General features: G+C 34.0%; 1 protein-coding gene across 1 annotated transcript in view; it reads right to left on the bottom strand.

Moving 5' to 3' along the window:
• The window catches only part of LOC306877706 (ras/Rap GTPase-activating protein SynGAP-like), a gene marked incomplete at its 3' end in the record, with an annotated part of 94,184 nt that overhangs the window by 45,521 nt on the left and 28,936 nt on the right, over positions 1-19,727 (bottom strand). The window contains exons 3-4 of the mRNA XM_079429625.1: positions 6,120-6,214; positions 2,578-2,699 (exon numbers count right to left, since the gene is read on the bottom strand). Coding sequence (XP_079285751.1) covers positions 2,578-2,699; positions 6,120-6,214 — 217 coding nt within the window. The remainder of the gene's footprint in view (positions 1-2,577; positions 2,700-6,119; positions 6,215-19,727) is intronic.

Raw genomic sequence — 19,727 nt, 5'->3', positions numbered from 1 at the left:
TCTATCTATCTATCTATCTATCTATCTATCTATCTATCTATCTATCTATCTATCTATCTATCTATCTATCTATCTATCTATCTATCTATCTATCTATCTATCTATCTCACAGAAAAAAACACAAGAAGAAAAATACTATTTACTATTTCAGTCTTTTTACCACACCAATTTTCAAAATTAATAATTTATTTATTTGAAAATTATACATTTATTCAGCAAGGATGCATTAAATTGATCAAAGGTGACGGACATTTATAATGTTACAATATATTTATATTTCAAATAAATGCTATAATTTTGAAGCTTCTATTTATAAAAGAATCCTTTAAAAAAGTATCACGATTTACACCAAAAATAAGTAGCTCAACTGTTTTTACTATTGATAATAATAAGCATAATTCTTGATCAGCATATCATCATTAGAATGATTTCTGAAGGATTGTGTAAAGATGAAGGATTGTCTAAAATTCAGCTTTGCCATCACAATAATAAATTATATCATATAACATATTAAAACAGAAAACAATTATTTTCTGTAATATTTATTGTATTTTGTAATATTTCACAATATTATTTCACATTACTGTATTTTTATTAAAATAATTGATTGGTGAGCATGAAATACTTCTATTTGTGGGTTTTCAGAGTATTTTTTAAATAAATATTTATTTTTAATTTATTTATTTTTTGTATTTGTATTACAATTCAAAAGGCAGTTAAATTAAATTGCAAAAGTGAACATCCAAAAAAAATAATAATATTGCAATGAAATGTCAAACTGATCAGCAGGGTGCATTTGATTTTATATATTTTAATTAGCATTGTATATATATATATATATATATATATATATATATTTTTTTTTTTTACATAACATCCTCCTTTATGTTTGTCTTTTAAGCAGGTAAGGAGACTCAAGAGCAGGCAGCAAGAAAGAAAAGTGGGATTATTCTTCTTGGAAAGCTATTTAGTAACGGAGACGAACAAAGACTTACATTTCTGTCTGTTCATTGCACAAAGCTATCATATGAGTCACTTTTATGGAGCTTTTTATCTTTTATTCAGCCTGACAGGATAAATCACCATTAACTTTTATTTATATGAAAAAGAACCACTTGGACATTTTCCAAAGATCCTCATTTTGGGTTTGGAATGATATGAGGGTGAAGAAATGATGAAGTATCCCATTCACATCTACACAAACAAGCTTTTAGGACGAGGTCAGTCAAATCCAAAAGATAAGTGTACGCATAATTACTGGCATATCGAATTTGTGTCATATTTAAATCATCCTGACTATCAGTTCTTTTTGAGATCAGGTGTATTACATCACAATTATATCCCAAAATGAAAAACAGCATAAGAAACACAGTCTTTCTCTGAGACGCTGTTCACAGCACTGAAATTCTGCCCCCACGCTGTCACTCCAGCTGTTAGACTCCATTTGTGCATCATACGACAATCCAGCTCACTACCGTTCCGTTAAGGGCTGAATCAAACGATTATATGAAAGTGGAGTTGTCTGTTTGAATTACTCAAAACGGTCGGCAGCACGGCCTTCGCTTCAAAGCTACAACGCAGCGAAAACTCCCTCTTTGAAAAGGAAACATCACTAAAGCTTCCCTGTCCAAACCGAGAAGAACTTCAAAAAGCACGACCTGCCTTTTTCTGAAAGACCACAGGCTGACCGTGGGTGAGCGTAGAGCTCTGAGCATGAATAAATGAATGAATAAACCATGACGAGAGCACCTCAGCACCTGCCGGGATGCTTGAAGACGGATAATAAGGAACTAGAGAACGTTCCAGATTGAGAGATATTGAATTGGAGTGCAAACCGGCGTTTAATGGAGCAGTTCATCTAAAAATGATGACTTGCTGACCTCTATTTTATTCCAATCTGACATCTTTTAATTCTTGTATCAAACACAAAACGACTCCTTCTCACTCTCTCTCTCTCTCTATATATACTGTATATATGACTATATATGAATAATGTCTATATATGTATATATGACTATATATGAAATTTCAGTGTTTCTCACACAAAGCTACCATATAATGTAATGCACTATAGGTCATCAACTCTTTTTATGATGTTTTTCTGGTGCTTTTTTGGAGTTTGACTGTATAATTCACTATAAACCACTGTAAAAGTTTTGTTTTTGTTTTTGTTCCAGTTTGGATCTCATTTTGTGAATCACAGAAGAGAGAAAATAACATGTGCATATTTTTGAGTGAACTTTCAGTAATTTTTTACTCACCCTCATGTTGTTCCAAACCTTTTTATTCCTTATGTTGAACACAAAAGAAGATATTTTGAAGAATGTACATGTACATCTCTAAAAAATGCTGGGTTAAATACAACCACACATTCAGTAAAATACGGACAAACCCAGCAACGATTGGGTTGTTTTGGCCCAGCATTTGGGTTTGGAACAACTTGAGGGTGTGCAAACGATGACAATTCTCATTTTTGGGTGAACTATCCTCATTCACAGCAAAGAGGCTTTGAAGTGGAATATCATGACACAGCACTGTTTCTGCATGCGGTCATGGGAGGAAGAGTTAGGACAGTACCGGTCTTGGTCAGCGCTGCGGAAACGAGGGAGGATCATGTGGCGGAAGCTGCTGGTTCGGTCCAGTTTGGGCTGACTCTTGGCCCGTTTAATGGACCCCTTCAGTCTTCTACTGAGGAAACTCTGAGAAAAAGAACAGACTCTGAATTAATATGCATGACCACAGAACACAAACCTAAGGAATGGATCATTTGGATTGCATAGTCAGATAATTGATAACATGAACACAGGCAATATTTGCCCCCATGAAGTGACTTGCACCCATTTACAGTAAAACATACAGTGTGCAGGAAGTTATGCCAAATACTTTACAGTTAAAGTATTATAACATTGAAAAAATACATGCTTCATCTTTATCCAAGCATTGGTGATAATGACAAAAAAAAAATAGACCCAAAACAATGGAACAAACTATTTTGGAATAAGATTTTTTTTTTTAAATGCAATACAAATGGATTAAAATATAAAATGTTTATATGTATTTATATATTTATATTATATTTAGCATTTATATAATTGTTTATATATGCACAATTCATACATATATACTTAAATATTATTATAAATATTAAAATTACTTTGTAAAAGAATGTATTATTTTATAATTAATTATATCAAGTATTATAACAGTTTCCACAAAGCAATTCTTTAGTATATTTTTTATTATATTAAAAAGACAAAACAGAATAAAATGCAAAAATTATTGTAGAAATTAAATTTGTGTGTGTGTGTGAAAATCTATTTATTATAAATATTAGTTACTTTTCTTAAATAATTGATTATTTTTATTAATAACAATTTAGAGTATTAATGAAAAAAATATTATACAAAATAAAACAAATTTAATGAAATTTTTTTTTTTTTTTAAAGCAATTTTTTATTATATGTATTATTGTACTAAATTGTTTTATATATTTAATTGGAATATATATATATATATATATATAATAATATACATAATTATAAAATTAATTAGATTAGCAGATGTAAAATTGTGGCGCAACTGACTGAAATGATTTTCCTTTGCTGGTGGCAAAACACTCCAGCTATGTTGCACTGTCCATACTCAACCAATAGTAGGAAGTGTTGCTTCATAAATATTTCCTGACGCCTACAATAAGAACAGACTGGCAACAGCAGGCAAGAGGTTCACGCCACGGCAGACTAAAAAAACCTCAGATCTCACTGTGTACGTAATGCTTTCATAAGACGTGAAATCTCAAGATAAAACATGAAAAGACACAACCCATCAACAGAAGAATGTTTAGACACAGCAGAAGAAGCTGTGAAAACTCCTCTCCTCCGTGATAATTATAGTTTTTGCAAGGTAGCAGTGTACTGATGAACGTTCCTCAAACATTTTGGCTAGTGGGCTCATTTAAATCTAGTAACCCTTAGTATCAAAATCACACAATTAAATTCAGCCCAAACTACTCACCCATCTCAAACTATCATTCAACCTGGTTTCATCCTCAGGTGTGCTATCTATTTTTAGTTTTTGTAAATTTACAAAGAAACTTCAGATTACATTTTGAAAATCTCCCATTTGGAAAGCAGCATTTCATTTACGCAGTTCTAAAGCCTAAAACTTACCCAAAAAGATCTGTTATTTCCTTCAGGAAATGCAAATCTAGTCAGTTCTGCGGTCCTAAATGAGCTCTGTGTTAATCTCTGTGAGATTAATTTCAGAAAGGACTGATATTAAGACACTTTGTGGTCTTGTGTCTCCATGAAAGTGAGAATAATTTATTAAAAAGAGATTTTAAGAAATGCATTTATGCACTTTTCTTATCCTAAACAAATAAAACAATAAAATATTAAGCATGTATTGCATCATGTGTCACATCATTGGCATGCCTCTCATTTATTATCGCATTTGCCTGACATTATTATGTCATTTGCTGACATCCCCTTCCCAAAAAACATACCACAGCAACCAGAGTTTCGGCCAAACTGTTATGATAATACAATCTAATATTACTATTGCTCACACTTGAACTTTTTTTTAAACTTACACAAGTCCGAGAGAGAGCTGCGCTGTTTCATTTCTAAGTAATAGGACAACTTATTTATTTTATTATTCATTTAATTTTTAACATTTTTGTCTAGCACATGAAAAAATCTCATGGACTAACACTGAATAGTCATATCTAGAGGCAGAAAAACACAGATGGACTCTTGACTAGGGCCAATAAGCAAATAAACAATAATTAAAAATGAACTTTTTTATTCAAAGAAAATACTTTGAATTTATTTGCATGACTTTTATTTCTCACTACGCTGAAAAAAAGGTGCAGGATTTAATTTGCAACAATTTTCACTCAGAAATTGCTAGTAAATTTGACAAATAAACACACTGTGAAGTAAATGAAAAAAATAATTGAGTGGAAAGATTTCAGGTTCAATATACTCCAATAATCTTTGTTTTATTACAACTTTGAAAATAATACATTTTCATTTATTTATATTTTTGCAGTAAAATATTATTTTTTAACCCCTAATTCTTTCAAATGGGCAGTTATAGATAATCATGTCCAAAACAATTAATTGATCTGCGGTTGCAATGCTTCAGTTTTATTATTTGAATTTTGAAGTATTTTTCATGGCACTCCAATCCCTGAACATTCAAATTAAACTGGGACACTAAATAAAAGTCTTCATGTTCTATTATTAAACAGGCAAAAATATAAAAACTAGTTTATCGCAGAGTAACAACACTGTATTATTTTTTGGCAGAATCCGCAGCTGCAATTGTACATTTTCATTATTTTTAGTTTTAAATAGACAGTTCACCAAAAAATGAAAATTCACATACAATGGAAGTCAATGGCTAATGTCAACTATTTGGTTACCAACATTCTTTCAAATATCTTCTTTTGTGTTTGACAGAGGAAAGAAACTCATACCGGTTTGGATCGACTTGAGGGTGAGCAAATGATGACAGAATCTTAATTTTTTGGTTGAACTATCCCTTTAAATATTTCCAAGCCGCTCAAATCCCTGAACACTTGAATTAAACCGGGGCACTAAAAAGTCTTCACATTATTAAACAGACAAAAAGGTCTCCACTGGTTTATCGCAAAGAAACTGGCCGTCCAATTTGATGAACTCATAATGACATAATGACTCAATCATTGGCGAGGGAACAGATGAACATGTTTGCTTCCTGCGTGACTAACTGTTTGTCTAACACCTCCAAGCCGCTCGCCGGCCGCTCGAACCCACAGCACAGAGCTCGGCTGTTAGATAACCTACCTCAAGAGAGGGCAGAGCAGCCACACTGGGTCCGGTCCCTGGATTAGAACCCACAACCTTCCACTCACCAGCAGCCCAATGAGAGAGCAGGACAGAGGGAGGGAGAGTCAGAGAGACGCTCGGGGAGAGTGGGAGGGAACAGGGGAGCGGAGGGGTGCTGACTCTCTTCTGGGACTGTGAAGAGGAGAAGCCGGTGGAGGGAGACAGGGGAAGAGGTGCGAACGGGAGCGGGAGCGAGAGGGAGAGGGAGGGAGACAAGGATCCGGGACGGGTCGGCGGGGTACTCACGGATTGTCGGAAGGGTTGTGGGGGGGCAGTGGGTGGGATCTCCATGCTTGGCTGCTTCCCGATGGCGATGCTCTTCCGCCGGAGCCGAGCCTGTTCTGCAAGAGAGAGCCAGAGCAAAGTATCACAACCAACAGCAGATAATGTAACGAAAGGCTGAATAACAATGATGTTTGCATAGATTTTTGCCCTGATTTGCAGTCTAGACGAGTCAGTCTGCAGATTTTGGGAAGTCGGAGATTTCTCATAATGATGAAGATTGATTCTGAGTCCATTAAGTCAGAGGATATCACTCATGTTTACATTTGAGCTGATTTTAGAAATGTGTTTATAGATTTTAAAAGTCATCTAGGGCCAGTTTTACAAAACAGGTCAAATTAGCGCGAGTGGCGAGAGCGCAATTCCAAAACGGCGCCGATGGGAGTGGAAATTTCTGCGGTTGATTTACTGACAACACACAAATTAAAGAACACAGATGCAACAACGCATTTCCATAACGACCAATGCAATCTACCAAGCACAGTGCAAAGTAGCGTAAGGATATGTTCGGAATCGGATAATGTGTTGTTCTGACATTCCAAATAAATTAATACGTGTGGAAAAAAATCCTCTCCCTTCTACCACGCGCTCTCTGTTCCCTGCAGTGCCTCCTTCTAGCAACAACAAAAGCAGCCATTTCAAACACAAAATAGTTTAAGACATGCTTTTTTGGGCGTTAAATAATGGCGCAAATACCAGTAATTTGACGAGCGCAAACATTAGTTAATCGTGTTGCATGATTAATTTTAATACTCTCCTCTTATAAATTTTCCATCTAGGGAAGCTCCTACAAATGCATATGCGTGTCCACGCCTTTTCAGCACTAATTATTTACTGTGTGTCTTTAGTCTTTAGTTAAAATTATTAAAATGGTTTTTGATAATTTAAATAAAATAAAATACAATTTAATTAAATTAAATTACTAAAAACTTTACTGTAAAAACATACATGAAAAAGAGAAATGTTGCCTTGGCAACAAACTAAAAAAAAAAATACTTTGAAGTACAAAAAGTACTAAAACTAAAGTTAAAATAAAATAAAGGGAAATAGAAATATAAAAAATGAATAAAAACGGCAAGAGCACAGAACAAAATGACTAAAACTTCTACTGAAATTAAAATATGAAAATACAAATTTATTCAAAATAATACAAACTGTAATAGCATAATACTAAATAGCACATAAATAATAATAAATATCATTGTAAGCTTATTAAAGAAATAAATCACCCAACAGTGAAAATTAATAACTAATTTTATTTTAGTGAATTTGCATTTCCCCCCACTTTTGATATCTCAAAGAAATAGAATTTTTGACAAACATGTTCAACAAAGTTGTTCATTCACATTTATTCTACATAATGATAGCCATCATGTTAACATGATTATCCGAGCACTGTTTGCTTTATACTTTCAGATGTTGATTAAATAAATCATGGGTGATAAATATACCTGTTAATGGGGTTCATACCCTCATACAGTATCACAAGCAAAATAAACATAACTGCCAAATTTGAGTAAAAGTTGCTTGAGTTACTTATCAGTTGCGAGTCATTTTGTAGCCCAATACATTTTAGATCACAAATTAGGAATGACAGACTGACATTTACTGATGCAATCAATGATATCCGTCATGAATCACATTCATTTGAACAACTTTTTAGTGGAAAATGTATCATGGAAAGACATATTTTGTCATATGTTTGTCAAATTAAGCCACCAAAACAACAAAATGAGCAAAAAATCAATGTGGCTTTTCTTTACGTTTTAGTTTGCATTTCAGCGAGAGACGGAGTCTGGCTCATCTCGTATATGATGCTGCGAGTGACACTATGGCTCTGTCCCAAAACCAAGTGGAATGCCAATGTAGGCAGCTTTCCAAATGCAAAGGCTGTTCCAAAAGGTAAGATACCTTCTTTTGGCTGTTGTGGTGAAGGCAATCCCATAATGCATTTCAACAAGCATCAATCCATCTAAAATGGCCAATTAAGCAAAAGAAATGTCAGCGACTAAAGACATAATTCATATTAATATATTAATAATATTATGCAACAGACTATTTATTGTTTAGTTATATGTGTGCTATGTACAGTATTTTTATTTTTTACTACTCCAAATCAATCACTTACAGTATGAATATCCATTCAAGTTGGTTGTGGAACAGAGCCAATGTTCTGATCAAAATAAATATTATATTATCAAATAAAATAAATAAACAAAATCTTTTGAATAGTATATATACACACACACACACACACACACACACTTATCAAGGCTGCATTTATTTGATCAAAAATACAGTAACAACAGAAAAATTGTTAAATAATATATTACAAATATATTTATTTAAAATAACTGTATATATTTTTTACTATAAAATGTAATTTATTCTTATAATGCAAAGCTGAATTTTCAGCATCATTACAGTCTTCAGAGCCACATGATCTTTCTGAAATCAATCTAATATGCTAATATGCCTCCACTATTTTTATCAATGTTAAAAACTATTGTGCTGCTGCATAGAAATCTTAGAAATAGAAAAACAGAAACCGTTTATAACATTATATCTTTACTTTCACTTTTGTTCAATTTAATATGTCCCCGCTGAATAAAAGTATGAATTTCTTTTAAAAAAAAAATACACTTTTAAATTATATGAATAAATATATATTTTATTTATAAATTAATAAAAAAAAATATGTACAATACAATTTCATGACCAGTAAGCAATGTTTAAGGCCAGTAAATGTTCACAATTAAACTGCTCTTTTGGCAGACGTGGCAAAACTTAATTTTGGTCAATGAAAATTACACAACCAGTTATGAAAATGGCAAAACAATAAGAAATAAAACAGCCTATCTGCAGGCACAAGAGACAGGCACTTGCAAACAAAGTGCTTATTGACTGGCGTCCTTGAGTGAGTACCGGATACAGAGGCACAGTCATTGGCTGCAGACACGACTATTGCTCAGGAACGTTAAGTCATTAAAATAAGACCATCAGAAACAAATGAATGGATGGTTTAATGAACGTAGAGGTGCTGGGAGGGGAACAGACTGAAAGAAGCATTCCTCCACCATCAAACCATCCGTCTCTCCTGCTCGCTGCTGTGATAAATAAGAGTGTAAATACCCACCGTCTCTCCAGCCAATGCAATCTGTCTCTCTCTCTCAATCTCTGAAGCTAACACACACACACTAACACAGCCATACAGTTCTCTCGCCTTGCACCCACGCAACTCTTTTACATAAATCAAACAGTGCATTTATCCATCTCTCTGCCTCTCTCTGAGAGCATTTTCCTTCTCCTCACCTCTCACATTCATTCTCAGTCCATTCTCTGCACTTTCAGTCTCATCACTTTTTCTGTCTTTTCGCCATCCTAAACGTCAGACCTCAAATCTCAAAATCTCTCCTCCTGCACAGCCTCGACTGAGCTGATGTTACAGTTCTTTTTATGTAACACGTCAGTTATAGTCAAACGTATTTTACATATTGATTCATCTGAGGCCACTGTTCTTGGTCATACTGTCTCTTGACTGCGTTTGGCAATCTTGAACTGGTTCTGTAATACTCTAAGCAAATCATTTTTATGAGTTTTGGTTCCTCTAACAGGTTTGTGTGTGTGTGTGTGTGTGAGAGAGAAAATGGGGACAGAAGACCATAAAAATATGCAACAAGCATCAGAGCTGTTGCCATGACAAACAGCAAGTATTTTCTTTTTTATTACTCTGAATCAAGAATCAGCTTTCACGTGAGTAATTGTTTCATGTTCAATTAAAACAGAATTTTGTATCATGTTTTCCACTTCACAGACACAGTATAGATTATATTCTGTCTTGGGTTTATGAGTCATAACTAAGGTAGTACATTTATACATTAAATATAAGGATACTTTCTGAACCCAACAAAACAATTCAGAAAGAGTTATACAATTCTTGAAAAAAGGAAATAAACATTTCTTATTATCAGTGTTGAAAATAGTTGTGCTGCCAAATATCTTTAAGCTACTTTTTAAGTTTTGATGAATAGAAAGTTCAAAAGAACAACATTTATTTGAAATAGAAATGTTTTGCAACATTATAAAAGTATTTACTGTCACTTTGATCAATTTAATGTGCCCTTGCTGAATAAAAAAAAAATTTTATTTTCAAAAACACCTCCTTAATCAACCTTCAGAAGTACACATTAAAACCCACGAAACGACATTATTAATGGAGTCTTTAACAAATCACACCCACATTGTATGAAAGAGGCTTTTTGATGAATTTAATAAAGAATGGTCATTTTCAGATGAAATCAGCATGTTATAAAGATGTGTTTCATTGACGACTGCGACACTTTGAAGAATTGTATAACTTTGTTCTGATTTGTTCTGTTGAATTCAGACTGAATGAAATATTGTTTTTCAAACACTGTCCGTTTTTTTTTTTAGAATTACTACAATAATTTGAAACCAAAAAACTGTTAAGTGCAATGAGAATGTGAAACAGAATCACTAGGCCTATACAATTCTCTTGAACACAGTGATGTTTTGCCAGTTATAAAACGAATACCAGTACTGGATGCCAATTGGTCAATACAACATTTGTATGAGCTTCTTTAGGGGAAGTTGTGGCCTAATGGTTAGAGAGTCGGACTCGTAATCGAAAGGTTGCGGGTTCGAGTCCCCGGCCGGCAGGGATTGTAGGTGGGGGGAGGGAATGTCCAGCGCTCTCTTCACCCTCAATACCACGACTGAGGTGCCTTTGAGCAAGGCACCGAACCCCCAATTGCTCCCCGGGCGCCGCAGCATGGCTGCCCACTGCTCCGTGTGTGTGTGTGTGTGTGTGTGTGTGCATTTGTTCACTACTCACTGCTGTGTGTGTGCACTTGGATGGGTTAAACGCAGAGCACCAATTTCGAGTATGGGTCACCATACTTGACAATACGTCACGACTTTTTTTTTTTCTTCAGCCAAAACAGTTGACGGTAGCCATTGACTTCCATAGTAGTTCCATAGTTTTTTTCGCCATACTATGTAAATCAATGGCTATACCGTCAACATATGGTTACCAACATTTCTCAAAATATCTTATTTTGTGTTCAACAGAAGAAAAAAACTCATACAAGTTTGGAACAAGTTGGGTAAACTATTCCTGTAACAATCTAGCTTAGTAAAATAATGTTTTATTGAAAACTTACATTACTAATCTTAATAAATAATAGTGTTTTTATATATAAAACAGCCCATAAAAGAAAAAAATGCAATATTTTGCTATATTGTGAATACACTCGCTTCTGAAGTATCCAACAAAATTCATTAGCCATATATTCACATAGGAAAACATTTCATACCTCATTGTTTAAATAAACTAAATTGAGCATTGTACTAAAAATACCAAATAGATATGTGTGTTTGTGTGTATTTACCTTGGTGTATACAGTCATTCATTAGCATAGTATGCCATAGTACTTTTCTAAAAGTACATATAACAATGCAATACTTTGTGTGCAATATGTCAGAGTGAGACCGTTTTAACAAATGATTCAGCAAATACATTTACTTAACTGCAAATCAATTTCTAGTTTCCGATATGAATTGTGACACGGTACGGAAATAAACTATAATTCACTTTAATGTGTCTGGGACGGAGAGAGCATTTAAAACACAAATTAATGTTCAAGCCCTTCAAGAACCGCAGGACTTAATGGACTGAACCTGATCACAGGGCAGGGGTCACTATTCCTTTTAATAACGCCAAACTGAAAGCCAAAGTAAAGCGGGCTCGATACATCCATTTATTTCAATTTCTCCCTCTGTCCTTTTTGATCCAAATCCAGGCTCTTTATTTGGTTGCCATGGCAACATTTTTCTAGTACCTTACATTTGACTAACATGATGAAACACTGAAGTGATGGAACACAGACTCACACGCATGTGAACACGCATGTCACAAGACGGTCGGATGAGAAACAGCATTGCATTTCAATAGAGTTCAAACGGGCACCGTCTGTTTTCAAACACAATGATTGCTAAAATAAGCCGTGTTCTGCATCTCCAGCATAAGAGGACACATTTTCTATCACACGATAATGCACTTTAATATTCCTCCTAACATAGGTGTGTACAAGTACGTGCGTGTGTGGGTGAGAGCATGTGTGTGTGTGCACTTTTTATTCTCAATGTAAATCTGATGTCAAGCTGAAAGCCAGAGCTGAAGTGTGTGGGTGGAAACAGCTTCAAGCTTCAGTCCCTTTGAGAGAGACAGAACGGAAGAGAGAGAGACAGCGAGAGGAGGGGGAGCAAACATGATAAAAAGTGAAACTAATGAAAAAAATAATAATAACTGCTCAGCCTCTGATTGATATGCGTGGGGTTGGTGGCGGATCGATTTTTACGCCTAAATTGGATTTGTAATGCTGCACGGGGCTCGAACAAAAAAAAAAATGAAAACTATTTTATTTGAAACAAAGCCTTATTGAGTATTATTCTTAAAGATGCAATTTTTCACATGTTAATGTACTTTTATTTCATCCCAGCTGAATATGCATAGACAGCTGTAAGTAATGGAAACACCTGTGCTGTAAATTATTAATTATGTCTGAATAGTATTAGTTTAGTATCATTGAGATTTTTATTGTTATAGTTTCTGTTTTTATTTTAATTTTAATTTTAGTTAAACTTTTGGTAATTGAGTCATTTGTATGAGTTAAAAAATGATTTAAATTTCAGTTTAAGGTCTAGTTATTTGCATACATTAAATTACACTAAATTAAAATGAAATGAAAGAAATGTTTCCTTTGCAACTGGCTGAAATAAAATATATGTTTGTATATTTAATTTATTTTATTTAAATTAATATATCAAACAATACGACATTTGTGTTATGCTAAAATACAAAATATAGTAGACTTAGTTTAGCTTAGTAAAATAATATTTTACTGAAAACTTATATTACTAATATTAATATAAATGAAAAATAATATTTTATATATAGCAACCATATAAAGTTTTTTTTTTTTTTTTTTTTTTTATAATAATCCTGATGGCTACTTTTGAATGCATGATAGAGATGGTGTAGGTACAGTATCTACCAGCAGGGGTCTAAAGGTGCCAGTCTGATACAGTAACACTAGCTCGACCAATGGTGTGAGTTTGGAGGCGGGGCTATCAGTTTGTTTGCCAAATGGGAGTGTTTGGGAAACCTGTTTGACAGTCATTATCTGTCCAGTTCATTTGGTGCCTCTAGTGGCACAAACATTACACACTTCATCTTCAAAACGATTTCTAAGATCTTTTAGTGTTTTTAGATCTTTTGAAGCTGCCAAAGAAAAAAGTGATGCCTGTTAAACCTGGAGCCAAATTGAAGAAAGACTTCTGTGCATTTTTTCCCTCTATTGTCATTTTCAAGGATTTTTCTCCTGCAGCAGTGGGTGTTTTTATAGCTACCTAACACTCTTTTCAGAGAAGCATCACGAAACAACCTTACAAACAGTTCTACAGACTAAAATACAGTAGATATGCATAAATCAAATGACTAAAGATCTATGCAGCATTATATAGTTAAAATGTAGTATAGTAAAAATATTTGTAATATATTTCAGGAGCAAAAAAAAGACCTATGAGGTCATTTATATGATATAACTGATCATTTTTAATGCTTTTTTTCTATTTTTTTATCTTAAAGTCAGCTTTTAAAAGTACTTGTCAATGTTTAAATTCATTCAAAAGACCAAATGAATGACGTAACCCTGTGTCTTCCCAGTTACAAAATCAATTAACCAACTGTAATGTGCAGGTTATTCCTACCTACAGCAGAATGCAACTGTAAGGGGCGGTACAATCCCTTATTCCTCCTTAATTATTCCCGTCCAGGATCCAGAAGAGTAATCTCAAACCACCAAGAAAGACAAATTGTCCAAACTGTCCATCTCCGATCATAACCCAGTCTCGATTTTTTGAAGTCACTTGCTTCTGTTTAACTTGTGAATGATTCTTTTCCCTAAGCTGGTCAAGAGTTCCTTTAAAGGTCAACAGAACGATGAATCCCCACACCATGTTTGGTTGCAATCATGTGTCTATATGCACTCTGCTTTCAGATATGGCATTGGTGCTTTTAGACCACTAAATCAATCCAGAATCCTTTAAGTAATCTCATATGCATCGATGTACAACTCTGCAACATTTTGAGCTAATATGCCATGATTCTAATCTTTAAATGTAAATCTAGCTAAAAAAAAGGCATTTATGCATTAACTTATTGCAATCAAATGTAGGTTTTATATATATATATATATATTAGTACTTTGCTTAGTTGAATACATATATTTCACTAATACTATATTTATGACTAACTAAATGTATTTACCTACAAGAATAGTAAGAATTGTTAAAAATGAATATTTACAATCAACAATTTGAACTCTAAATGTATAAAAGGATGAATTCCAGGTGTTTAACTGTTAGAATTGTTGTGGCTCATTTCTCCACCTCGTCTCAGTCACTCTCTCCAGCCCTGACAGCGGCTGTTTCTCAGCAGAGCGCCAGATGGAGGGCACCGGGTCCCGGCGAGGCTCGCCGGCGCCTTTACGCACGACCCTGAACCGACGAGCCGCTTCCCTTCTGCCTTTACTGCGGTTACCAACACCAGATCTGCGGTGAAACTCTCTCATGTTTTACTTCAGCTATTTTAGGGCGTCGTTTATCGTTGCAATCGAGCTGTCAACGTTTAAAACGCTCTACGGGAGAACTTTTCGGAGCATGCGCGCACATGACTAAGGCATTTATTCTAAGCTCACACTTCCATAGACAGTAAAGCACTGGCATCTGATGCGAACTCGCGCGTGTGACGGAGCCAGACTTCTCCGCAGCTCCGTGCCAGCGACACTGACGCGTAAATCCTCCGAGCGCACGGAGTTCAAACGTTCATTCTTGCGCAAAACCGCGACGCATCAAAGCTCCGATTCAAACGGACGGGTCATTTGCATGAGGACTACCAAATACTATTCCAAAATGGAAATCCCTCGCTTGAGGAAAAGCTGGAAGTCGTTCTTGCTGTATTCCGGTTTGCTCGTTTCCAGGCATGAACTCAGGAATACCAGCAGCAAGGCGATGCATCCTTTCCTGCAATTGTCCTTTTCTTTACTGCGCTCTCACTCACTCGAGGAGAGGAGAAGAGGGGCTGAGCTGGACAGGGGGGTGGGGGAGAGAGATGGGATTTGATGGAGAGAACTTCATGTAAAAGCCTGGGGCAAACTCTCTCTCTCTTTCTCTCTGTCTCTTTCACTCTCTCTCTCACACACTCTCGTGTGCGTGTGTGTGTGACGCTCGCAGGCAGCCGTTGAGAGAGGCTTCTGTAGAGGCAGGTTATGTGGGAGGAATGTGTGTAATTACACAACTACACAAACTGAAGACAAATGACAATGTAGATTAAACAGTGAGAGTGCGCGTACAGTACGAGCTCTATGTTAGCTTTCGTTGATCGTTGCTTTTAATTCTATTGTAGTTATAACTATAGTAGCGAAGATTTTTTACATTCGATTTGGACCACAAGGGTGCTTGTGGGTGGTTGCCGGAGCATTACACGGTTGCCAAGGAGTTCTGAGTGGTTTTTAGTGTGTTGCTATGCGGTTGCCAGGGTGTTCTGAGTCTCGGACTGGTTGCTGGGAGGTTCTGGTTAAAAGAGCCCACCCTCAAGTTTCTGTGATATTCTGGCAGGCTGATAGTCTGTCGCTTAGAACTGTGATAGTACAGCGCTCCTTAAAGGGAAAGATCACCCAAAAAGGAAAATTCTAGTCATCATTTTACCTCATGTCGTTTTAAACTTGTATGACCTGTATGAAATATATTTAGATTTTGAGCTCAAACTAACTTTTGGGTGGACTATTCTTAATATATAAATATTGGGAGGACTATTCTTATTTTATAAATCTACTTTAAGTATATATAATTATATATACATATATATATAAAGTATAGATTTATGTAGATTTATTATATATAATATACATTTTGAATATATAGTTATAATAGCTTGCTTCTATTTTATTAAAGTTTCTTATATATAAATGTAATTTATTAAAGTAGTTTTATACGTATCTCTATACTACATAATAATGCATTAATATATATATATATATATATGTAATATACATTTTGTTATACATTAGTTATAATATAGCTTGCTTCCATTTTATTAAAGCTTTTAAATATATATATATATATAGAGAGAGAGAGAGAGAGAGAGACAGAGATTAATATAATTTACATTTGATAACTTTTTATATATATATACACACACACACATATACATATATATACATTCCTACATACATATATATATATATATATATATATATATATATACTTACTGACCCCAAGACTTTGAACAGAAGTGTTCAAAGTTTCTAAATATATTTAAATATTAAATATATTTTAAATGTGTTTTTACTTAAAGTTTATTTAATCAACTTTTAGAAGTCCCACTAAAACCTATAAAACTGTATTACTGACAGGGTCTACAACACATTACACCCCCGCTGCATGAAAGAGGCTTTTTGATGGATTTAATCAAGAACGGTCATTTTCAAACGAAGTGCTCTGTGTAAATGATCAGACATGTGTTTCCATGACGACTGCTTCCGGCTTGCAAGCCCAAGACAGCGAGCACTAAAGTTGAAGCATCGAGACGAGGCCAAGCCGGACACATCTCCAGCGGAGAGGCGTCTAAATGCTCGCAAAGACAGCTGGCATACACCTCATACCTCCCGATGATTGAATATCCACCTCAAGAACGCCGTGATTGATCCAGACTGGACACGGCTAATATACATCCCTCATTCAAGAGCCCAAGTGTATGTGCATTTAATTAAAAGAACACTATACGTGATCAAAGCCAATTTAAAAGCCGAGTTTTATTAAAACTTACAGCAAGATTGAAGATCCAAAGATGCACTCTTCTTTCTCTCCTCTTCTAAATTCCTCCCCTCTCTCTTTCATTTTTCCTATCTCTCTAGCAGTCTGTCTGCTCTGTAATTATTTCCATGGTTACCATCAGCGATCTTAGGCTAAGTTCAATGTACAAATGTCTCTTTTCTCTTTCACATTTTCTTTCGGATCCTCAATTTGCCTGACTGTGTTCGTTAGCATACAATTACTCCCTTCTGAGATGTTTCCTATTTTAAAGACACAGCCCGTGGTGAAGAAAGATCAGAGAGGAGATCTCTCGAGTCGCTCTGTTGTTTCTCAGAGACAGCAATGAGATTAAACGGAGAACAAATGGAGACTTTTGCAGAGTCTGTCTACTTTGGTTTGAGTTTGAGATGTTGATTACCAGGGTTTTTTTCTCAGGACACAAATCTAAGAAGCTGGAAATGTGTGTGTGTGTGTATACACAGACACACACACATACATATATATCCATACAGGAATCTAGAAACATAAATGACATTAAAGAGAGAACAAATGGAGACTTGTTGTGAAGTACACATATACAATAAAATATTAAATATTTCTTATCAGATTCTCCCTAGATCCTACTATCTGAACTATAGTCATATGAAATATACTTGCAATTTTTTTTTTATAATAATATTTTAATAATAATAATTTTATTAAAAATTGTATGATTATTATTATTTGATATTAAAATAAAATATACATATTAAAAATAAATAAATTAAAATAAAATATTTATTTTATTAAAACTATTTATAATAAATAATAAATGTAATAATAAATTTACAAACAATATGAGCAATACTGTAAATATTAATATATTACTGTATATATTAATAAATAATACATTTAAAAAAAAGTATTTTATTATAATGTATTATTTATTACTTAACATCAACAAATGCTGTATAATGCTGTATAAGTATTGTTTATAGTAACTAATATATAATCAATGCGGTAACACTTTAGCTTAAAGACTAATTCTCAGTATTAACTAATTGCTTATTAGCATGCATTACTAGCATACTGGCTGTTTATTAGTATTTATAAAGCATATTAATGCCTTATTCTGCACGATCATATTCTAGATACCTTAATCCTAATCCAAACCTGAATTTAACACCCACCTTACTAACTATTAATAAGCAGCAAATTAGAGAAGGTTTTACCACTAACAAATAAAGCCTTATTCTTAAGAGTTACCCTATTTTTATTTATTACATATTTAGAAGAAATGAAATACATTAAAAACAAATAGCTGAGACAAAGCAAATTCATAACTGAGGACTCGATTTAGTCTCCTGCTTTGAAAGAGCAACTTCTGAGAAATATGCAGTATTTTTGCTTTTGCATCAGCCACAATCATGTGATATTATTAAACGCCAGTGTTTTTCCAGGTTTGATGTGAGATGATTTCTTGTACTAGTGGAATCCTGTTAACCAGCAGTGAAGCGAGTGTAAGAGAGAAATCTGCATCACTAGAGTTCATGAATAACGGTTCCACCCACCTCCCCCAGTTTACCACCTACTGGGATCAACGCCAAACAGCAGCCGAGCAAGACTAACAAACACTGACACACATCACACAAACACTTACAGCACTGTGTGTGTGTCTCACTCGCTCAGAAATGAACAATTATACACAGAGCTTCACATTTTATTGCTCAGAGACTGTGCTTATACATCTCAGGAGACTTAATGGAGTTCTCAGTTATATTAAGTACCAGCTTTGTCTCAGATGTTTCTCATTAAACTGACAGTCCACCTGAAAAAGAAAGAGATTCTGTTGTTTGCACCTCATCATTCTGTCATCTTTCTTTTTTCAGCAGAGTGCATCCAAAGAGCTCATTAACTTCAAAAAAAGAAAGAAAGAAAGAAAGAAAGAAAGAAAGAAAGAAAGAAAGAAAGAAAGAAAGAAAGAAAGAAAGAAAGAAGTAAACATTAAGACATTTCTCAAAATATGGGGTGCAAACGTGATGACAGAATTTTCTTTTTGGATGAACTATCCCTTTAAAATCTTTCAAATAAATAAAACCAGAAAAATACACATTCTGTAAAATTAGCTAACTATAAAATTAATAAAGAATTTAAGATAACACAAAGATGCTACTTATGTTTAAGTTTGAATTTTGTCTTAGTTTCTCCTAAAATTAATTAAAAGAAAAAACAATCATTAAGTTAAGAAAAAACAATCAAATTTGAAATTTAAATAATAATTCAAATTTAATTAAAATATTAAACATTTTATTAAAATATTTAAATTTTTTAATTAACTGTAAAATATTTTATTTGTTTATGTGCAGGTCATGTGACCATTAAGTGGCATCAAAGAACCATAAACATGTGAATTATTGGAAAATTAACTTAAAATCTCAGGGGTACAATGGTTATAAAGTTTGGGGTAAGCAAGATTAAAACTTTCTATTCCAAGAATCCACTGTTTTCAACACTGATGATAATAACAATAAATGTTTCTTGAGCACCAAAGCATCATATTAGAATTATTTCATGTTATCATGTGACACTGAAGATTCAATTTTGCATCACAGGAACACAAATCCAAATAGAAAAAAGAAATAATATTTCACAATATTACTATTTTTACTGTGTTTTTGATGAAATAAATTCAGCCTT

The sequence above is a fragment of the Barbus barbus genome, assembly GCF_936440315.1.
Source record: "Barbus barbus genome assembly, chromosome: 12".
Lineage (NCBI taxonomy): Eukaryota > Metazoa > Chordata > Actinopteri > Cypriniformes > Cyprinidae > Barbus > Barbus barbus.
This window is presented reverse-complemented; position numbering and strand designations above follow the sequence as displayed.